We start from the raw sequence: 23,100 nt of genomic DNA, 5'->3' as shown, positions 1-23,100 counted from the left end.
CACCAAATATCAGTAAAAAAAGGACTCCAAAACCTAAAATAAAATTGTCGGAGGAGAAGCGTAAACTTGCCAATATGCCATTTACCACACGGAGTGGCAAGGAACGGCTGAGGCCCTGGCCTATGTTCATGGCTAGTGGTTCAGCTTCACATGAGGATGGAAGCACTCAGCCTCTCGCTAGAAAAATGAAAAGACTCAAGCTGGCAAAAGCAGCACAGCAAAGAACTGTGCATTCTTCGAAATCCCAAATCCACAAGGAGAGTCCAATTGTGTCGGTTGCGATGCCTGACCTTCCCAACACTGGACGTGAAGAGCATGCGCCTTCCACCATTTGCACGCCCCCTACAAGTGCTGGAAGGAGCACCCGCAGTCCAGTTCCTGATAGTCAGATTGAAGATGTCAGTGTTGAAGTACACCAGGATGAGGAGGATATGGGTGTTGCTGGCGCTGGGGAGGAAATTGACCAGGAGGATTCTGATGGTGAGGTGGTTTGTTTAAGTCAGGCACCCGGGGAGACACCTGTTGTCCGTGGGAGGAATATGGCCGTTGACATGCCAGGTGAAAATACCAAAAAAATCAGCTCTTCGGTGTGGAGGTATTTCACCAGAAATGCGGACAACAGGTGTCAAGCCGTGTGTTCCCTTTGTCAAGCTGTAATAAGTAGGGGTAAGGACGTTAACCACCTCGGAACATCCTCCCTTATACGTCACCTGCAGCGCATTCATAATAAGTCAGTGACAAGTTCAAAAACTTTGGGTGACAGCGGAAGCAGTCCACTGACCAGTAAATCCCTTCCTCTTGTAACCAAGCTCACGCAAACCACCCCACCAACTCCCTCAGTGTCAATTTCCTCCTTCCCCAGGAATGCCAATAGTCCTGCAGGCCATGTCACTGGCAATTCTGACGAGTCCTCTCCTGCCTGGGATTCCTCCGATGCATCCTTGCGTGTAACGCCTACTGCTGCTGGCGCTGCTGTTGTTGCCGCTGGGAGTCGATGGTCATCCCAGAGGGGAAGTCGTAAGCCCACTTGTACTACTTCCAGTAAGCAATTGACTGTTCAACAGTCCTTTGCGAGGAAGATGAAATATCACAGCAGTCATCCTACTGCAAAGCGGATAACTGAGTCCTTGACAACTATGTTGGTGTTAGACGTGCGTCCGGTATCCGCCGTTAGTTCACAGGGAACTAGACAATTTATTGAGGCAGTGTGCCCCCGTTACCAAATACCATCTAGGTTCCACTTCTCTAGGCAGGCGATACCGAGAATGTACACGGACGTCAGAAAAAGACTCACCAGTGTCCTAAAAAATGCAGTTGTACCCAATGTCCACTTAACCACGGACATGTGGACAAGTGGAGCAGGGCAGGGTCAGGACTATATGACTGTGACAGCCCACTGGGTAGATGTATGGACTCCCGCCGCAAGAACAGCAGCGGCGGCACCAGTAGCAGCATCTCGCAAACGCCAACTCTTTCCTAGGCAGGCTACGCTTTGTATCACCGCTTTCCAGAATACGCACACAGCTGAAAACCTCTTACGGCAACTGAGGAAGATCATCGCGGAATGGCTTACCCCAATTGGACTCTCCTGTGGATTTGTGGCATCGGACAACGCCAGCAATATTGTGTGTGCATTAAATATGGGCAAATTCCAGCACGTCCCATGTTTTGCACATACCTTGAATTTGGTGGTGCAGAATTTTTTTTAAAAACGACAGGGGCGTGCAAGAGATGCTGTCGGTGGCCAGAAAAATTGCGGGACACTTTCGGCGTACAGGCACCACGTACAGAAGACTGGAGCACCACCAAAAACTACTGAACCTGCCCTGCCATCATCTGAAGCAAGAAGTGGTAACGAGGTGGAATTCAACCCTCTATATGCTTCAGAGGTTGGAGGAGCAGCAAAAGGCCATTCAAGCCTATACAATTGAGCACGATATAGGAGGTGGAATGCACCTGTCTCAAGTGCAGTGGAGAATGATTTCAACGTTGTGCAAGGTTCTGATGCCCTTTGAACTTGCCACACGTGAAGTCAGTTCAGACACTGCCAGCCTGAGTCAGGTCATTCCCCTCATCAGGCTTTTGCAGAAGAAGCTGGAGGCATTGAAGAAGGAGCTAAAAGGGAGCGATTCCGCTAGGCATGTGGGACTTGTGGATGCAGCCCTTAATTCGCTTAACAAGGATTCACGGGTGGTCAATCTGTTGAAATCAGAGCACTACATTTTGGCCACCGTGCTCGATCCTAGATTTAAAGCCTACCTTGGATCTCTCTTTCCGGCAGACACAGGTCTGCTGGGGTTGAAAGACCTGCTGGTGACAAAATTGTCAAGTCAAGCGGAACGCGACCTGTCAACATCTCCTCCTTCACATTCTCCCGCAACTGGGTGTGCGAGGAAAAGGCTCAGAATTCCGAGCCCACCCGCTGGCGGTGATGCAGGGCAGTCTGGAGCGACTGCTGATGCTGACATCTGGTCCGGACTGAAGGACCTGACAACGATTACGGACATGTCGTCTACTGTCACTGCATATGATTCTCTCAACATTGATAGAATGGTGGAGGATTATATGAGTGACCGCATCCAAGTAGGCACGTCACACAGTCCGTACTTATACTGGCAGGAAAAAGAGGCAATTTGGAGGCCCTTGCACAAACTGGCTTTATTCTACCTAAGTTGCCCTCCCACAAGTGTGTACTCCGAAAGAGTGTTTAGTGCCGCCGCTCACCTTGTCAGCAATCGGCGTACGAGGTTACATCCAGAAAATGTGGAGAAGATGATGTTCATTAAAATGAATTATAATCAATTCCTCCGCGGAGACATTGACCAGCAGCAATTGCCTCCACAAAGTACACAGGGAGCTGAGATGGTGGATTCCAGTGGGGACGAATTGATAATCTGTGAGGAGGGGGATGTACACGGTGATATATCGGAGGGTGAAGATGAGGTGGACATCTTGCCTCTGTAGAGCCAGTTTGTGCAAGGAGAGATTAATTGCTTCTTTTTTGGGGGGGGTCCAAACCAACCCGTCATATCAGTCACAGTCGTGTGGCAGACCCTGTCACTGAAATGATGGGTTGGTTAAAGTGTGCATGTCCTGTTTTGTTTATACAACATAAGGGTGGGTGGGAGGGCCCAAGGACAATTCCATCTTGCACCTCTTTTTTCTTTTCTTTTTCTTTGCATCATGTGCTGATTGGGGAGGGTTTTTTGGAAGGGACATCCTGCGTGACACTGCAGTGCCACTCCTAGATGGGCCCGGTGTTTGTGTCGGCCACTAGGGTCGCTAATCTTACTCACACAGCTACCTCATTGCGCCTCTTTTTTTCTTTGCGTCATGTGCTGTTTGGGGAGGGTTTTTTGGAAGGGACATCCTGCGTGACACTGCAGTGCCACTCCTAGATGGGCCCGGTGTTTGTGTCGGCCACTAGGGTCGCTAATCTTACTCACACAGTCAGCTACCTCATTGCGCCTCTTTTTTTCTTTGCGTCATGTGCTGTTTGGGGAGGGTTTTTTGGAAGGGCCATCCTGCGTGACACTGCAGTGCCACTCCTAGATGGGCCCGGTGTTTGTGTCGGCCACTAGGGTCGCTAATCTTACTCACACAGCTACCTCATTGCGCCTCTTTTTTTCTTTGCGTCATGTGCTGTTTGGGGAGGGTTTTTTGGAAGGGACATCCTGCGTGACACTGCAGTGCCACTCCTAGATGGGCCCGGTGTTTGTGTCGGCCACTAGGGTCGCTTATCTTACTCACACAGCGACCTCGGTGCAAATTTTAGGACTAAAAATAATATTGTGAGGTGTGAGGTATTCAGAATAGACTGAAAATGAGTGTAAATTATGGTTTTTGAGGTTAATAATACTTTGGGATCAAAATGACCCCCAAATTCTATGATTTAAGCTGTTTTTTAGTGTTTTTTGAAAAAAACACCCGAATCCAAAACACACCCGAATCCGACAAAAAAAATTCGGTGAGGTTTTGCCAAAACGCGTTCGAACCCAAAACACGGCCGCGGAACCGAACCCAAAACCAAAACACAAAACCCGAAAAATTTCAGGCGCTCATCTCTAGTTATTACACAAGATAGTACAGAATAGGAGAAGCATGGATGGAGAGGTAGATCTCAGTGGTATTAGAATAGGAGAAGCATGGATGGAGAGGTAGATCTCAGTGGTATTAGAATAGGAGAAGCATGGATGGAGAGGTAGATCTCAGTGGTATTAGAGGCAGAGAGATGTGTACAGTACAACAAAGGGCTCAGAACAGAGACTTGTGGGATTTCGATAGATGGTGGGAGTGGAGGGGAGGATATGCCAGAAGGCTGGCAATGAAAATCTGGTAATGGATGAGCGTAAATGACAATTGACTACTTGCTCCCAAACACTGGAAAATGGGAAAAATAGTTGATCATACAAATTGGTTAAATCTGTGACTTGAACAACAGGTTTTGTCCATTTTCCAGTGTTTGGGAGTAAATGGCCAGTTGTCATTTGCGCTCATCCATCACCAGATTTTCATTCCAACCAGCCAGATCTGACAGATTATCTGCCAGATAATTGTATAGTGTATGCCCAGCTTTATGAATGATACATAGTCCTCCAGTCAATCAGCTTCTGTCTATTTTCAAACACATGACAGGAGCTGATTAGCTGGAGCACAATTTATCATTCGTAACGAGTGATAACAAGGATATCAGTTGTTGTTATATCTGCCCCTATATCTCCGTCCACGTTATCTCTCTCCAAGGCTTAGGACATAGAGGTCTATTTATCACCATCCTCATCTGATGATGCGAATGACAGGTGATAAACTCCAGACACGCACTGCGATAATTGAGTACATTGCATGGAGGCTGCCGGGCGCCCGGTCCTTCTTCTGTGCTCTGACCCCCGGTGCTGTAAAGTGTGCTGCCACTTTGCAGCGCCACTTAACTGCACAGGGGTCACAGCGCAGCATATGGGGGACCCGTTGCCCGGCAGCGTTCACCGGAGCAGCGGATACCGGCTCCCTGGACTGGTAAGTATGTTTTTTTTTAACACTGTGATCAGCTTGTGTGTCCATCGGACACACATAACTGATCACTGGAGCCCGGTTCCCGCACAGTAAATGGACTCCTTAGAAAGAAAGATAAAGTGGAAAAGTTGTCAAAACCAATCAATCAGCTACTAATTGTCATTTTATACTGTAGACTGTGCTAAATAAATGACGGTTATTAGCTGATTGTTTGCTTTGGAAAACTCCTCCACTTTATCTCTCTTTCATGCTTGATACATCTTCCGCGACACGTTCCATAAATACAGGTGAAACTCCGAAAATTAGAATATCGTGCAAAAGTTAATTTATTTCAGTAATTCAACTTAAAAGGTGAAACTAATATATTATATAGACTCATTACATGCAAAGTGAGATATTTCAAGCTGCCATTTGTTATAATTTTGATGATTGTGTCTTACAGCTTAAGAAAACCCCATTTCAAAATCTCAGAAAATTAGAATATTACATAAAATCAATAAAAAAAGGATTGTAAATACAGAAATGTCGGCCCCCTGAAAAGTATAATCATGCATATGTACTCAGTACTTGGTTTAAGCCCCTTTTGTATGAATTACTGCCTCAATACGGCGTGGCAAGGATTCTATCAGCCTGTGGCACTGCTGAGGTGTTATGGAAGATGAGAGACATGAGACCAAACAATGCAGAAGAGCTGAAGGCCGCTATTGAAGCATCCTGGTCTTCCATAACACCTCAGCAGTGCCACAGGCTGATAGAATCCATGCCACGCCGCATTGAGGCAGTAATTCATACAAAAGGGGCTCAAACGAAGTACTGAGTATATATGCATGATTATACTTTTCAGAGAGCCGACATTTCTGTATTTAAAATCCTTTTTTTACTGATTTTATGTAATATTAAAATTTTCTGAGATTTGGGGTTTTCTTAAGCTGTAAGCCTCAATAATCAAAATTATAACAAATAAAGTTTTGAAATATCTCACTTTGCATGCAATAAGTCTATATAATATATTAGTTTCACCATTAAAGTTGAAATACTGAAATAAATTAACTTTTGCACAATATTCAAAAATTTCTGAGTTTTACCTGTAGAAGGTGAACCAGGGAATAACTGTGACATGAAAATAATTAGTGTAGGTAGAGATATCTTAATGGCGCTAACTAAGCAGCAATAATTCTCTGTCGTGGTAATACCCTATAACCAAAATGTGAACTTGGAAAAATAGGATGGTGACAGAAAATCAGGTGCGCTAAGGTTCTATCAAAAGAGGTGCGTGCATGCAACACCCTTAGTGTGGTGTTGATACTTATCTCAAACTCAGCTCTGAATTCGTGATAGAGATGGAGGGTTCAAAAGAATATACTTCTTGTACATCAAACATCAATGGACATGTAAATAAATGAACACACTATACATAGTGTAATGTTGTTTCAACTATGTCCCATATAAGGTGAGAACAGCAGAAAACAGTGTGGTGATAAAAAAAAGTGTGTATCGCCAACGTTGAATATTCAATTGGAGGCTTTACCAGATAAATGTACAACATTACACTATGTATATTGTGTTCATTTATTTACATGTCCATTGATGTACAAGAAGTATATTCATTTGAACCCTCCATCTCTACCACGAATTCAGAGCTGAGTTTGAGATAAGTATCAACACCACACTAAGGGTGCTGCATGAACGCACCTCTTTTGATAGAACCTTAGCGCACCTGATTTTCTGTCACCATCCCATTTTTCTAAACTGTGACATGAAGACCAGTGAAGTGAAGTGTGTCCAGGGGGTAGAGGCAGCTGTGAAATCTGGAGGGGACAGGGTAGCGGGCCAAGTTGGGTGAGATGAGGAGATCAGTTACTGGAGAAAGAGAGCAGTAATTGAGAGCGGAGGCTGGACGCAGAGGAAGTGGGTACATAACAATCATTATCTGTACAGCACTGTGCACTGTCTATGTTCTATGTAAAGGATAAGTATCATTATACAGAAGGTTTAATACTAATAGCATTAGTTGGTATAACATTACTTCTAGAATATAATATATCATATTATTTTTCTGCAGATGGAAGTTGGAAAATTCTACAACAGCGCACATAGTTTCTGTCTTCCTAATGGCACATTCTGTATCCTCGGCACGCTGAGTAAAGACACTGAAAAATGACATGAAAGTTCCAATGACATAATTCTCAAGACCTCAGGTGAACGCAATTCCTATTTCACAGACAATTTATTTTAATTGCCTTTTCCTTGGGACTATACAGTCACAATCAATACTTTATTAGAATACTGTATGTCACATTATTAGGTCAATGACATAGGAGATATAAGTTATAATTTGATTCCCTGAGAAAAAGTATTTTCCATTTCTGTACAGTATATGTTTTTAGCTGGTTACGAGAAGTTAGTCACTTGCACTTTTTCTATGTGAGTATAGCGCAGCAGAACCAGCTGCCTCAGACTATTGGTCAGTCTCACCACAACCACTTTATTACACGAAACAAAGAAAATGAACTGAAGATCGGGAGTAGCAGATACAGAGACAAAGTCTACTTGAGACGAAATGTATTTGGGCGGGACTAGCAGAGATGCTGACGTGGTGATGTCACTGGTCCAGGAACGAGGCTTGGAACACAGAGGACATCCGTGGTTACCAGCAATTGCTAATGGGACGGAAATTTCTATTGTTCTCAGGCTGTTTTTGTTGGGTTGGGTAGGGGATATCAGCAGGAAGGGTACCGGCAGTCAGAATACCAACACTGGCAACCTGATGTCCTGACAGGGGCACAGGAGGTAAGTATAGCTAATCCTAACCCTCACCCTAACTTGAACCCTCCCTCCCTGCAGCCTAACCCTAACGCTCCCTTCCCACAGCCTAACCCTAACCTCCCCTCCCCGCAGCCTATCCCTAACCTTCCCTCCCCTCCCCGCAGCCGAACCCTACCCTCCCTTCCCCGCAACCGAACCCTAACCCACCCTCCATTCAGCCTAAATTTAACCCTCTCCCTCTCAGCTTAACCCTAACCTCCCCTCCTTGCAGTCTAACTCTAACCCTCCCCCTGCAGCCTAACCCTATCACTCCCTCTCCGCAGCCGAACCCTAACCTCTTTTCCCCGCAGCCTAACTCTAACCCTCCCTCTCCACAGTCTAAACCTATCCCTCCCCCTGCAGCCTAACCCTAACCTCTCCAGTATACTTACGTTCGGGATTCAGAAGTCGGCATTCTGACAGCTTGTCAGGATTCCGGGACCGCTATTCTGACTGTCAGGATCCCAAACTTGGGATCCCAACTACATTCCGATTTGTGATATTATCTTACAACACATCTACTTATGTGAGTGTATTTTGGCCTTCAGTAAAGTTGATTTAACCAATAATGTACTTCTCCATTGTTTTATCAAGAGTTATTTGCACTGGCTCAGAGCAAACATATTCTTACCTTTTCTGTTTCTTCCAGTTTGCAAAGGCACAGCAGTGGCTAGGGTAAGTCAAATTGGCTTCAATCAGATTTGTCAACATTCCCAAAGGAGGAAGCTTTTTCAGGTTGTATGCGTGGTTTGCGATCAGTTTTTTCACATTTTCCAACCCATACCTCGGCAAAGAGCTGATCTGAGTTTTTGAAATATCCCTTTAGAAAAACAAAAGTAATTATTCAAAGAGAATCGCTTTCTCCTGTTTTTAACGATCACAAAAAAAAAAAAAGAGATTATCTTTGTGAATGTCAGACCTGCGACTCCATCCGAAAACTCCTCCTACAGAGCATGATTTTGGGGCCCATTCAGTATAACCTAACGTAAGTGACTATAGGTTCAGACTTGGACACAGGAGTGATGTGAAAATATACTAATGCCCCAGCAGATGTCTGAGGTAAAAAGATGCCCCTTCCTGGCATAGCAGATGCGAGTGTTGCGTCCCAAGAATGGAGATCTAGTATGCCAGATACTTCCCAGGGAAACTTAGTATTTATGGGTAACCCATAAATATGGGTGCTTTCATAGGATATCCCATAAATACAGTATATTTTGATAAATAAGCCTCAAATTCTTGTGTGCCAAAGGGCAGTTGCAGGTGTTCCACGGGTTGGTGGTGCACAACCAAATTAAGTTACTTATGGCAAATGCGATAGACAAACCCAGTGCTTGTGGTTGCCAATCACAAATTATTTGAAGAAACAGAAGTGCAACCCTGTACCCCACCACATAACTAAACCTAAGGACGGCAAACAAGCTCAATTTAGTCAAATATGTTTTTCTTTAACTTCAAATAAAATACTTTTGGCCTGGTGAGCAGTGAAAAAAGTTTTCTGATACTTTTGGGAGCCGTGAGTCAAAAAATTTCTTAAAAGTTTATATAATCTAATTTGTCGTAAAATCCTGTTACGCACGTCTAAAAAAACATCTGCATCATAGGCAGATAGCTCACCCAAGACTCTGCACAAACTTTAATCCTGCGCAAACTTTAATACATTCATATTCTTCCTCATTAACTACTGCATACGCCCCAACATCTGAGTGCTTGCAGCATGTGTGTTCGGTGATTTTAGCAACTGGACGCATCTTCAGTACATCCCAACCCCCAGCAAGCCAGGACAGGCCAGCCAATATGGGGATGGTTGGGAGAGTTGCTACTGCATTTCCCTTGCACAGTAATTGGTTTTCCTCAAGCCAACAGATGCACAAACCCGTTGGTTGCAAGAATCCCTCAAGGTAACTTTATGTGCCCTGTAAGAAGCAGGAGAGATGCAGGGTGCCATTATCATCTATGTGTGTGGTGTCATGTTTCAGTACATACCGGACGCTGCCATAAATTTGTGTTATGCAAGTGCGCTCACCTATGTAGTGAAGCAGTGGCAAACGCAGGATTTGCATGGGGGGGGGGGGTTTCTAGAACTAGGTGGAGCCAATCACGGGGGTGGGGACTGAGGTGACCCAGTATATGCTGGGCCCGTAAAACTAGTGTGTCCGTGTGTGTGTGTGTGTGTGTGTGTGTATATATATATATATATATATACTGTATATACACCTATATATATATATATATATATATATACATACATATACACATATACATAGCATATTAAACATACATATATATATATATATATATATACATACAGTACACGTATATATACACATGTATATATATCATATATGTGTGTGTTTATATGTATGTATATACATGTGTATATATGTATGCACATGGATATATATGTACTATAATTAAAATAAAGTAAACTTTTATTTATTTACAAGTGCCACCAGGAAGACAGCAGACTGCAGAGGACGCTAGACAGCCATTAATAATACTCATGCAGCAGGAAAAAATATATATATATAGATATTTTTTTTTTTTTTTTGGTGGAGGGGGGGTTTCTGAGTGCTCGGAACACCCCCCCCCCTCCCCCCCCTGCGTGCGCCACTGTAAAGGGTTATTTAATACAACTTAGGTGTGAAAACTTGTATATATAGTTACCGGTATCTTCTAATCCTCCATGCTGTAACCCTGACAATATGCTGCGGAAAACTCAGCTAAAAGCCATGAGGTCGTGCGGATACTCTTGAAGCAAGGTCAGGACTGATAACATTGCAAAATGGGACAGTGATCAGAACATCTACAAATCTGTCATCACTATGATGGTCCACTATGGGCATACTGAATTCTTCTGTTACAGAGACAAAGGGCGGTATTCAATTGTTTGAAAAGTCAGTTGGGTGTCTGTTTTTTCCTATCTAATAGACGGGAAAAAACAGACACCCAACCGACTTTTCAAACAATTGAATTCTACCCACAGTCTCTGATTTATAGGTGCACGCAATTCTGATGCTGATGGATCTTGTGGTTCTTGCAAAGTGTGCATGCATCATGGCCTGTTTGCGCAACTCAGAGCAGTTATGAGTGACTCTGAGATGGCTGCAACATGGACGCCTCTCACATACATCTGGATGGACGTTAATAGACCACAAGTGGGATTTCACAAGTACTGTAGAAGCAGAGTTGGGTGGGTGTGTAGAAAGAGCTGCGGTTTATTCGGAGGATGTATGCAGAGACTGTCGGATCTCGGTAAGATATTATGCACCACAGACGGGGCTGATGCAAATGCAGATGATAATAATGTCGACAGCTGCTGATGCAAAGCAGAGTGCTGGGAGGGGTGTGGTCGTATCGGATGTTCACATGGGATATTCGATGGCTGGAAGCAGCTGGAATTGCGTCTGCATTACATGCCACTTTAGAATCAGATCAATGATTTCCAAGGCTTAGAAGAGTTGGATGGCGGTTTGCTTGGCTTTAAAATTAAATGCAGCAGCCGTAGATTAAGTTAGTTACATTAGAAAAGAAAAACACATACAGTATTTGAAAGTTACAAGCTTTGTTTCATATAGCTGTGCGTGTGACACCACAGAACAATCCATCATTAGTTTGATCAGTTTATCTATCACTGTTATATGCCATTGGAGGATCCTCTTCCTCCAGTTATGTACCTGTGGCTTTCTGTTTGCCTCTATTCCCCTCCACACATCATCCACGATACTTGCCATGATGCAAGTAGCCCAGCCCTCATTATGGGGGTCATTCTGACCCGTTCGCACGCTATTTGTCGCAGCGGTGCGAATGGATTGGTTCTGTGCTCGCGCGGTGGCCGCAAAGCGCACGCGTGTCGTTGCCCAGCGACGGCCATCGCCGGGCAATGACCCAGAAGAACGAAGAAAGCGATCGCTGGGGCGATCGCAAGAAGATAGATAGCAGGAAGGCGTTCCGGGGTGGCAACTCACCATTTTCTGGGAGTGGTGAGTCCAACGCAGGCGTGTCCAGGCGTTTGGAGGGCGGATGTCTGACGTCAATTCCGGGACCTGCATCGCTGGATCGATCTCCCAGGGTAAGTAACTGTTACCCTGGTCTAGTTCCACAGAAAACTTTTTTTGCATAGCAGCCTGCACAAGCGTTCGCAGCCTTATTATGCAAAAAAGGCCTCCCCCATAGACCGGGTCGAGTTGATCGCATGGGCAGCAAAAAGTTGCTACGTGCGATCAATTCGGAATGACCCCCTTTATCATCTGTGTTGCTGTGAACAATCCCTTTGTGAAAACTACTTACAAATACAGGTGCTAAAGATGAAGGGGATGGTATCGGGATCCAGTGCTTGGGATGCCGGCAGTCAAAATACCGACATCGTCATCCCAATGCTCAGGATCCTGACAGAAGGTGGTAAATAGCTAGTCCTAATCCCCAACCCCCCTAACCCTCCTTTTCTGCAGCCTGATCATAACCCCCCACCCCCACCCCACCAACAGCCTAACACTAACCTTCCTCGGAGGTACCTAACCCTAACCTCCCACACCGCCTAAGCCTAACACCATCCCGCCGCAGCCTAAGCCTAACACCATCCCGCCGCAGCCTAAGCCTAACACCATCCCACCGCAGCCTAAGCCTAACACCATCCCGCCGCAGCGTAAGCCTAACACCATCCCGCCGCAGCCTAAGCCTAACACCATCCCGGCGCAGCCTAAGCCTAACACCATCCCGCCGCAGCCTACACCTATCCTTTAACCCCTGTTGCTTGCAGTGCAGAGTGATGGCAGACCTCGCTCGGCATCCCGAATGCAGGAATCCCGGCGCTGGCATTCCAATCCATGTTGGTATGCCAGTGTCGGAATTCCAAACTGTGTCGGGATTCTGGCATTGGGATTCTGACTGCCGGGATCCCGAACGCCAGCATCCTGACCAGATCCCAGGTGAATACTAATAACTTGTGTTCCATCCTTTACAACCTTTTTGGATCCCTCTCCAGAAAGACCTGGCAGGGAAAGCTGCTTAAATTGACTCTCTAGAACATTTTGGGAAAGTTGGCAAGTATATTTTGTTCTGACCTACTCAAATAGAATAATTAAGAAATTAAGAAATTATACAGTAAAAAACCTAAAAGCAACACTATGGGCCGGTTTCAAAGTCCAGTGTCGGACTGGTGCATGAACGGGCCAACGGGGAATGCAGTGGTAGGGGCCCATGTTTAGGGGTGTGGTCAGTCTCCAGAGGGGGTGTGGCCAGCAGCTACATTGGTTTGCCTAACCATTGGTGAGTGCATGGGCTGGGCCCCTTGACAAATATATAAATACTGCTAGTGCGTGCATGATAATGTACCAGATAAATATTGGCAATGCACTGAGAATACATTACAGTCCTGTGCAGTATACGGTAACATATGTATAATGTATAATTCAAGAACACAGTCTGGAACCTGATCACTAGAGTTGGAGGAGGGCCCCCAGGCAGTGGGGCCCACCGGTGGTTTCCCCTGTACCCCTGTGGGCCAGCCCGACCCTGTCAAAGTCCCCCCTCTTACCCCCCCCCTCCTGTGATCGCGTCTGCCTGCAGCTATTCTAATGTTGCTGCGGATGGGCGAGTCAAGTTCATTTAAGCTTGCTACCCCTGGAGGTAGCGAGCTGAAATGTGCGTAAAGAGACCAGTTTGGGCGCCCAAACGGGTCTTTTCACGATCGCGCCCATCAGTTTAGTTGGGTTTAGGTGGTTTGCGCGCCTAAACCCGACTGTACTGAGCGCAATTAGCGCCATAACATGGGCCATTTGAATATCACCCCTCTGTCTCCAGTCACTTTAGATGGCAGATAGGGGGCGCATCAGGATTTCAATTCCCCCCTATGAAGGTAGCTGTAGGTGGGCAGTGTGCAGCATATCACAATGCATTGAATTGCAGCGTCATGCGGAGGGGACGGGCTACAATTATGTGGATACCTGAGAATCCCGTCATCACTTCGCCCAGTCTCAGCCATGTCAGTAGCAGGGACGTGCAGTCAGGGGAGGCAGTGCCTCCCCTGTCATAATGATTAAAATAATAAAAAGAAGATATTTATAACAGAGTCTGTTATCAATATCTTTTTTCCTTATTTTAACAATCCCCCCCCTGTGGCTGCTTGTGAGGATGGGAGGCAGTGGGAGAGGTGTCTCCCGCTGCTAACATTAAAACTCTGGGCAGCGGGCAGGGGGCGGGGCGCAGCAATGGGCTGTGAAAGCCCATTGAAAATGAATGGACAAGCGGCACCTATACTGGTGCCGCAATGACAGGGGCGTGCGATGAATGCACGCCCCTGTCAGTGTCCAGATGTGATTGGCCCAGCGGATCCAGTGCTGGATCCGCTGTCCAATCACCCCCTTCCTGGCTGCAGCAGGCGCCGTGGGCTGTGTGGGCGCCCGCTGCAGACAGCGCCGCTATTATGGGAGAGACGTCATGAGTCATGACGTCTCTCCCATAGTACAGAAGAGACGAGCCGGCAGCGGACGGACGGAGGACAGCGCTGCAGGAGCGGTAAGTATGTGTGTGTTGTTTTTTTTATGTGTTTGTGTTGGGGCACAGCAAGAGGGGCACAACAACTGGGGGGCACAACAACTGGGGGGCACAGCAACTGGCACAGCAAGAGGGGCACAGCAAGAGGGGCACAGCAACTGGGGGGCACAACAACAAGGGGCACAGCAACTGAGGGGCACTGCAACAGGGGCACAGCAACTGGGGGGCACAACAACAAGGGGCACAGCAAGAGGGACACAGCAACTGGGGGGCACAACAACAAGGGGCACAGCAACAGGGGCACAGCAACTGGGGGGCGCAACAACAAGGGGCACAGCAACTGGGGGGCGCAACAACAAGGGGCACAGCAACAGGGGCACAGCAACTGGGGGGCACATCAACAAGGGGCACAGCAACTGGGGGGCACAACAACAAGGGGCACAACAACAAGGGGCACAGCTATAAGGGGCACAAGTACAAGGGGCGCAGCAACTGGGGGGCACAGCCACAAGGGGCAAAGCTACAGGGGGCACAGCTACAAGGGGCACAGCGACTGGGGTCACAACTACTCGGGGCACTGCTACTGGGGGCACTGCTACAGGGGGTAAAGCTACTAGGGGTACAGCTACTAGGCTCACAACTATTGGGGGAGCCTGCTCCATCATCCCAGTTAGCAGCAGCACTCTCCCCTGTCTGTGCTAACGTCTTCCCGCGTCAGCGAGGGCATAATATTCATTAATTTCTCTCTCTCTCTCTCTCTCTCTCTCGCTCTCTCTCTCTCCTCCTGTGGATTACTTTGTTTGTAAGTATAATTTTCATTTTTACAGGTACCCGTTTTGGATTCTACTGGACAAGTGGACGTGACCGGCGTGGGATGTAGGTAAGTATGTGTGAGTGTGTAAGTGTGTTTTAATACATTTTTACTTTCACGGTGTGTGTGTTGTGTTTTTATTTGGGTATTTTTGTTGTTGTAGAACTACAGGTACCAGCGGGCCCGTTATTTCCCTGCATGCTGGCACTTGAGGTTCTCCAAGTACCAGCAAGCGGGGGAGGCTTGCTGGGCCTTGTAGTTCCACAACAAAAAACAATATTCTTTTTTATAAACACTTATGGCTATCAGCCCGGCACCCACCGCCCAGGGGTGCTGGGGACAGCCTCGGGCTTCACCCCTGGCCCTTGGGTGCCTGGAGGGGGGGGACCTCTTGATTTAAGGGGTCCCCACTCCTCCAGGGAACCCCAGCCAGGGGTGACTAGTTGGGGGGGTAATGCCACGGCCGCAGGGACCTACATAAATGTGTCCCCCGGCTGTGGCATTATGTCCCTGGCTAGTGGAGTCCGGTGCTGGTTAAAAAATACGGGGGACCCCTACATCTTTTGTCCCCCGTATTTTTGGAACCAGGACCGGTCTAAGAGCCCGGTGCTGGTTGTCTAAATACGGGGAACCCCTGTCCAATTTTTTCCCAGTATTTAAACAACCAGGACCGGCTCAAAGAGCCCGAGGCTGGTTATACTTAGGAAGGGGGACCTCACGCATTTTTTTTTTTACATTTTTTAACCCATTCAGATCCTTCTCCATTAAGTTAATGGAAGCCCTGGACAACAAAATTGCATTTATGTCCTCCTCCCACTCCCTTCCCAAACACTAATTTTTATTTTTTTCTATAAAAATTTACAATATATCACAAGTATGATGAGCAGGCAGGCAGCGGGCATTGGCGGCATCGGACTGAGGTGCAAATTAGTGGCGGAGGGCTGGGTCAGTTGATGGTGGGCTAGTTTGTAAGCCATTGGCGGTGGCAGCAGGCATCGGCTAAGTGGCAGTAGTGGGCATTGGCTCGGCGGCGGTAGAGGTCATCGGCAGGATTCAGCGGACATTATGGCTGTAGTGCCTCACCAGCCTCTGACCTCACCGCACGCCACTGGTCAGTAGGTAGTTGGGCAGGAGGGTAACCAGCTCAACCAGGAGTCTGTAGGAACCATCTGAAATTTGTGAGTCTTCCAGATATTACGGGAGTGTACTATAGGCAAGTGTTTAGTACACAGAGTGCTCGTAAATTCAAAGTAAACTTATATATATATAAGATATATATTTCTTCTGTCTCATTGATCTAAGATCAAAAGATTTCAGAAGTCTAAATAAAAGCTCATCAAGGAAAGGTATAACTTACAGTACATCGGGTCCCATGGCTCCGTGGAAGACAAGATCTGGTAATGTTGTTAGTCTCTGATTGCCACTGAGGACTCTATTAAACAAAAGTCAATATCAATAACAGTATAAGAGGAGTACTTGGGGTAGATAAACTTCTTTCATAAACTCACAGTTCAAGTAAATCTGTGCCGTTGAATGCGTAGTTTTCTATTTCTTCAATAGAATTCTGAACAAGCCGCCTGGAAAAAGTAAAAGTGTTATTAACACTGTATTACTGTGCGGCAATCAGCAAGACACATCAGAGGCCGCCATATTGTAAAAGCAGCGATACTGAAGTATGGAAGGATCTGATGCTGAGTTTTAGGACGATTGCACCAAAAATCTACTGTACAGGGGCCCTCATTCCGAGTCGTTCGCTCTGTATTTTTCATCGCATCGCAGTGAAATTCCGCTTAGTACGCATGCGCAATATTCGCACTGCGACTGCGCCAAGTAATTTTACAATGGAGATAGTATTTTTACTCACGGCTTTTTCATCGCTCCGGCGATCGTAATGTGATTGACAGGAAATGGGTGTTACTGGGCGGAAACAGGCCGTTTTATGGGCGTGCGGGAAAAAACGCTACCGTTTCCGGAAAAAACGCAGGAGTGGCCGGGAAAACGGGGGAGTGTCTGGGCGAACGCTGGGTGTGTTTGTGACGTCAAAACAGGAACGACAAGCACTGAACTGATCGCAGATGCCGAGTAAGTCTGAAGCTACTCTGAAACTGCTAAGTAGTTTGTAATCGCAATATTGCGAATACATCGGTCGCAATTTTAAGAAGCTAGGATACACTCCCAGTAGGCGTAGGCTTAGCGTGAGCAACTCTGCTAAATTCGCCTTGCGAGCGATCAACTCGGAATGAGGGCCAGTATTCACTAAAAGACCACAATTATATGAATTAGCAGAATTACCAAAATCCCCAGACCAGTGCAGGCCTGGGCCAATATTATACGTGGCAGGTTTACCACAGGCATTTGTCACATCCGCCTAGATATATTTAGATATAATATACATGTATAACTATTCTTTGTATGAACAAACAGAAGCTTCAGCTGTGATCAGGGCCCTCATCGGGGGAGGGGGACTGCTGGAACTGGAGTCCCGGGACTGCAGTGGGTCTCCGAATCTGCAGATTGCTAGAACCCTGCTCAATCCCACCCTGCATGCAAGCCTCCTAATAGGGTGACTTGGGCAGCTCCTGTGCTTGGCTCCCATACTCAGCAGAGTTTCTGGCTATCTTACTGGCTGTGTGTGCCCTGCAGCAGCCACCCCGGAGCCCATTCCCTGCCTGAGCTGCACCGCGGTAACAGAGCTGCCTCCAAGTCACCATCCCATGTTATCTCATACTCTGGGATGGAAGTTGCAGGCCAGTGAGTGCCTTGAAGAGGGGTTGGACAGGAGCTGCGAGCTGTGCTCAGACCATGGCCCGAGGCAGGGAACTTAGGAGAGGGGTGACTGAGATCAGGCTGCTGGAGGAAGTCAAGTCTGCATCTCGGAGGAGCATCATCATCATGGTTAGTACTAGCTGGGCACTGGCAACACAGTACTGGGCATATTAGTGACAAAGCACTGGCACATTACTACATTACTGTCACTGAACTGGGCGTAGCATTGGGCATGCAGGGTTCAGCACTGGGCATATTGCTGGAACAGCACTTGGCATAGCTCTGACTCATCACTTGCATTACACTGAGAGCACTGAAACACCACTGGGGCATACCACTTGAAAAACCCTAGGAGGCTGAAGGGGGTTATGGGGAAGTGAGGCCCTCCCTATTTTGCCAATCCCGGGCTCCTCAATATATGATATTAGCCCTGGCTGTCATTCTGCAATCAGCCACTCAGAGGTGATTAGCTAGAGCTGGCAATGGTCATTATTCTCTGCATGTATTTTTTACCAGGTTCAAAAGAGGAGGGGACCTGTGTGCAGCCTCCGTGTAGCCTCCTATTTTGGCAGGACTGTCTCATTTTTGGGGCAATGTCCCAACGTCCCAAAGATGGGGCACCAAGTCCCACATAGGGTAGGTGGGGGGAAGCTGGAAGGCCCCCCACTCACTCGCTGCTCTGCGCATGCACATGGAGGCTGGGCGCATCTATTCACGGGGTAGAGGGACGAGGGGCATGTCCTGCAGCTCCTGGAGTGCAGATAATAGTGATATCAGCTGTTCTCTCCTCCGGGAGGCTGCAGCGGAGCACTCGCATGGTTGTTTGCGTAAGACTTGCGATTACTGGATGCTGACGGAATTGGGACCACATGACAAACAGAATCAGGGTCTGTGGTGTCAAAGACGGGTTCCAATGTATAGTAGACAGTTAAAAGATACAGTCATTAGGTCGACACCATATGGTCGACAGTCAACAGAGAGGGTCAACATAGTTAAAAGGTAGGCAGTCAAAAAGTCGATGGGGTCAAAATGTCGACAGTGTCAAAAGGTCAACACTTTTTTTTAGGGGTTTGTCATGCTTTTACAACTTTTGCCTCATCCACGTCACAAACTATTACTTTTAGTAACCTTGTGGCAAGCGAAGCGGAGTGGAGCGAGTCACCAAGGCCGAAGCATGGCAAGAAAAGAAAGCCCACGAGGGAACGTGTTTCAACAAATTTGGGTAAAAATTTTTTAAAAACACAAAATAAAACAATTTAAAAAAAAATTGTGTTGACCTTTGATCATGTCAACCTTTTGACTGTTGACATTTTGTCCCTGTTGACTTTTTGACCTTGTTGACCTTTTGCCTGTAAACTTTTTGAACCTGTAGACCTAATGATTGTCTATCTTTTAACTGTCAAACTTCTATACCATACCCATAAAAGACATCTCCAACTTGTTTATAAAAATAAGATTTTACTTACCGGTAAAGCTATTTCTCGTAGTCCGTAGAGGATGCTGGGACTCCGTAAGGACCATGGGGAATAGACGGGCTCCGCAGGAGACATGGGCACTTTAAGAAAGCTTTGGATTCTGGGTGTGCACTGGCTCCCCCTCTATGCCCCTCCTCCAGACCTCAGGGAAACTGTGCCCAGAGGAGATGGACAGTACGAGGAAGGATTTTTGTAAATCTAAGGGCAAGATCCAAACCAGCCACACCAATCACACCGTACAACTTGTGATAAACTACCCAGTTAACAGTATGAACAACAACATAGCCACGGTTCAACCGATAACTATAACATAACCCTTATGTAAGCAATAACTATATACAAGTCTTGCAGAAGAAGTCCGCACTTGGGACGGGCGCCCAGCATCCTCTACGGACTACGAGAAATAGATTTACCGGTAAGTAAAATCTTATTTTCTCTAACGTCCTTGAGGATGCTGGGACTCCGTAAGGACCATGGGGATTATACCAAAGCTCCCAAACGGGCGGGAGAGTGCGGATGACTCTGCAGCACCGATTGAGCAAACAGGAGGTCCTCCTCAGCCAGGGTATCAAACTTATAGAACTTTGCAAAGGTGTTTGACCCCGACCAAGTAGCTGCTCGGCACAACTGTAATGCCGAGACCCCTCGGGCAGCCGCCCAAGAAGAGCCCACTTTCCTAGTGGAGTGGGCCTTAACCGATTTCGGTAACGGCAATCCTGCCGTAGAATGCGCCTGGTGAATCGTGTTACAGATCCAGCGAGCAATAGTCTGATTTGAAGCAGGAGCGCCAACCTTGTTGGCCGCATACAGAACAAACAAAGTTTCAGTCTTCCTGATCCGAGCCGTACTGGTCACATAAATCTTCAAAGCCCTGACTACATCCTGGGACTCGGAATCCTCCAAGTCCCATGTAGCCACAGGCACGATAATAGGTTGGTTCACATGAAAAGATGAGACCACTTTTGTCAGAAAGTGAGGACGAGTCCTCAACTCTGCCCTATCCACGTGAAAAACCAAGTATGGGCTTTTATGTGATAAAGCCGCCAATTCGGAAACACGACTTGCCGAACCTAATGCCAACAACATGACCACTTTCCACGTGAGGTATTTCAACTCCACAGTTTTGAGTGGTTCAAACCAAGGTGACTTGAGGAAACGTAACACCACGTTAAGATCCCAAGGCGCCACTGGAGGCACAAAGGGAGGCTGAATATGCAGCACCCCCTTCACAAAAGTCTGTACCTCAGGAATAATAATTCTCTTTGAAAGAAAATGGATAAGGCCGAAATCTGGACCTTTATGGACCCTAATTTTAGGCCCAAAGTCACTCCTGTTTGAAGGAAGTGAAGTAGACGGCCCAAATGGAATTCCTCCGTAGGAGCAGCTCTGGCCTCACACCAAGAAACATATTTCCGCCATATACGGTGATAATGTTTTAACGTCACGTCTTTCCTAGCCTTGATCAGGGTAGGAATGACTTCCTCCGAAATTCCTTTTTCAGCTAGGATCCGGCATTCAACCGCCATGCCGTCAAACGCAGCCGCGGTAAGTCTTGGAACAGACAGGACCCCTGCCGCAGCAGGTCCTACCTTAGAGGAAAAGGCCACGGATCCCCTGCGAGCAACTCTTGCAGCTCCGGATACCAAGTCCTCCGTGGCCAATCTGGAACAATGAGGATTGTTCTGACCCTGCTTCTTCGTATTATTCTCAACACCTTGGGTATGAGAGGAAGAGGAGGAAACACATAGACCGATCTGAACACCCAAGGTGTCACCAGGGCGTCTACCGATACCGCCTGAGGGTCCCTTGACCTGGCGCAATACCGCTTTAGCTTTTTGTTGAGACGAGACGCCATCATGTCTATTTGAGGCAGTCCCCACCGACCCGTGATCTGTGCAAAGACTTCTTGATGTAGTCCCCACTCTCCCGGATGCAGTTCGTGCCTGCTGAGGAAGTCCGCCTCCCAGTTGTCCACCCCCGGGATGAACACTGCTGACAGCGCGCTTACATGGCCTTCCGCCCAGCGTAGAATCCTGGTCGCTTCTGCCATGGCCACTCTGCTCCTTGTTCCGCCTTGGCGGTTTATATGAGCCACTGCCGTGACATTGTCTGACTGAATCAGAACCGGTTTTCTCCGAAGCAAGTTCTCTGCTTGACGCAGGGCGTTGTATATGGCCCTCAACTCCAGGACGTTGATGTGGAGACAAGTCTCCAGGTTTGACCAGAGACCTTGGAAATTTCTTCCCAGTGTTACTGCTCCCCAGCCTCGGAGGCTTGCGTCCGTGGTCACCAGGACCCAGTCCTGAATGCCGAACCTGCGACCCTCTAGTAGGTGAGCACTGTTCAGCCACCACAGGAGAGATACCCTGGTCCTGGGAGACAGGGTGATCCTTTGATGCATTTGTAAATGGGACCCAGACCACTTGTCCAAGAGGTCCCATTGAAAAATCCTCGCATGGAATCTGCCGAAAGGGATGGCCTCGTATGAAGCCACCATCTTCTCCAGGACCCGCGTGCACTGATGCACTGAAACCTTCTTTGGTTTCAATAGGTTCCTGACCATGGCCATGAGTTCCTGAACCTTTTCGATCGGAAGAAAAACCTTTTTCTGGTCTGTGTCTAGAATCAGGCCCAAAAAGATCAGACGCGTTGTAGGAACTAGCTGGGACTTCGGTATATTGAGAATCCAGCCGTGTATCTGCAACGTCTTCATGGACAGAGACACGCTGTCCAGCAACTTCTCCCATCCTGCACTGCAAAACTCAGGAACGCCTGATGAGGTGGGAATATCGGAACATGAAGGTATGCATCCTTTATGTCCAGGGACACCATCCAATCCCCCCCTACAGGCTGGTGATGACCGCCCTGAGGTATTCCATTTTGATCTTGAACCTCTTAAAGTACAAGTTCAGAGATTTTAGGTTTAAAATGGGTCTGACCGAACCGTCCGGTTTCGGGACCACAAACAGGGATGAGTAATATCCCTCTCCCTGCTGGAGATGAGGAACTGTGACAATCACCTGTTGAATATACAATTTTTGGATTGCTGCCAACACTAACTCCCTCTCTGACGGGGAAGCCGGCAGAGCCGATTTGAAAAACCGGCGAGGAGGCAAGTCTTCGAATTCCAGCCTATATCCCTGAGAAACAATCTCTAATGCCCAGGGATCCACCTGCGAGTGAACCCAGACGTGGCTGAAAAACCGAAGACGAGCCCCCACCAGATCTGCCTCCCCCCGGGAAGCCCCAGCGTCATGCGGTGGACTTTGCAGACGCAGGGGAGGACTTCTGCTCTTAGGAACTAGCTGTGTGCAGCTTCTTTCCCCTGCCTTTCCCTCTGGTAACAAAGGACAATCCCCGCACCTGCTTGTTTTTATTGGAATGAAAGGACTGCATTTGATAATGAGGTGCCTTCTTTGTATGCTGCGGGGGGGGGCATAAGGTAAGAAATTCGACTTACCAGCCGTAGCCGTAGAGACAAGGTCCGAGAGGCCGTCTCCAAACAACTCCTCCCCCTTGTAAGGCAAGGACTCCATATGCCGCTTTGAATTGGCATCTCCCGTCCACTGCCGGGTCCACAAGAGCCGCCTATCAGAAATAGACATAGCATTTATTCTGGAGCTTAATAAACAAATGTCTCTCTGAGCATCTGTCATATACAAGGCAGCATCTCTGATATGCTCTATGGTCATTTGAATGGCATCCCTATCTAAGGTGTCAATCTCCGCAGATAAGGAATCT

The 23,100-nt window shown here is 47.3% G+C and overlaps 1 protein-coding gene across 4 annotated transcripts in view; it reads right to left on the bottom strand.

Moving 5' to 3' along the window:
- The window catches only part of LOC134910537 (follicle-stimulating hormone receptor-like), a 292,849-nt gene that overhangs the window by 14,514 nt on the left and 255,235 nt on the right, over positions 1-23,100 (bottom strand). For all 4 annotated transcript variants that reach the window (XM_063918685.1, XM_063918684.1, XM_063918683.1 and 1 more), the window contains 3 exons: positions 16,627-16,695; positions 16,476-16,550; positions 8,447-8,635 (listed from right to left, as the gene is read on the bottom strand). In XM_063918685.1, coding sequence (XP_063774755.1) covers positions 8,447-8,635; positions 16,476-16,550; positions 16,627-16,695 — 333 coding nt within the window. The remainder of the gene's footprint in view (positions 1-8,446; positions 8,636-16,475; positions 16,551-16,626; positions 16,696-23,100) is intronic.

Source organism: Pseudophryne corroboree, chromosome 4 (assembly GCF_028390025.1).
Source record: "Pseudophryne corroboree isolate aPseCor3 chromosome 4, aPseCor3.hap2, whole genome shotgun sequence".
NCBI classification, from domain to species: domain Eukaryota; kingdom Metazoa; phylum Chordata; class Amphibia; order Anura; family Myobatrachidae; genus Pseudophryne; species Pseudophryne corroboree.
Note: the sequence above shows the minus strand (reverse complement) of the source record. Positions and strands in the feature narration are given on the sequence as shown.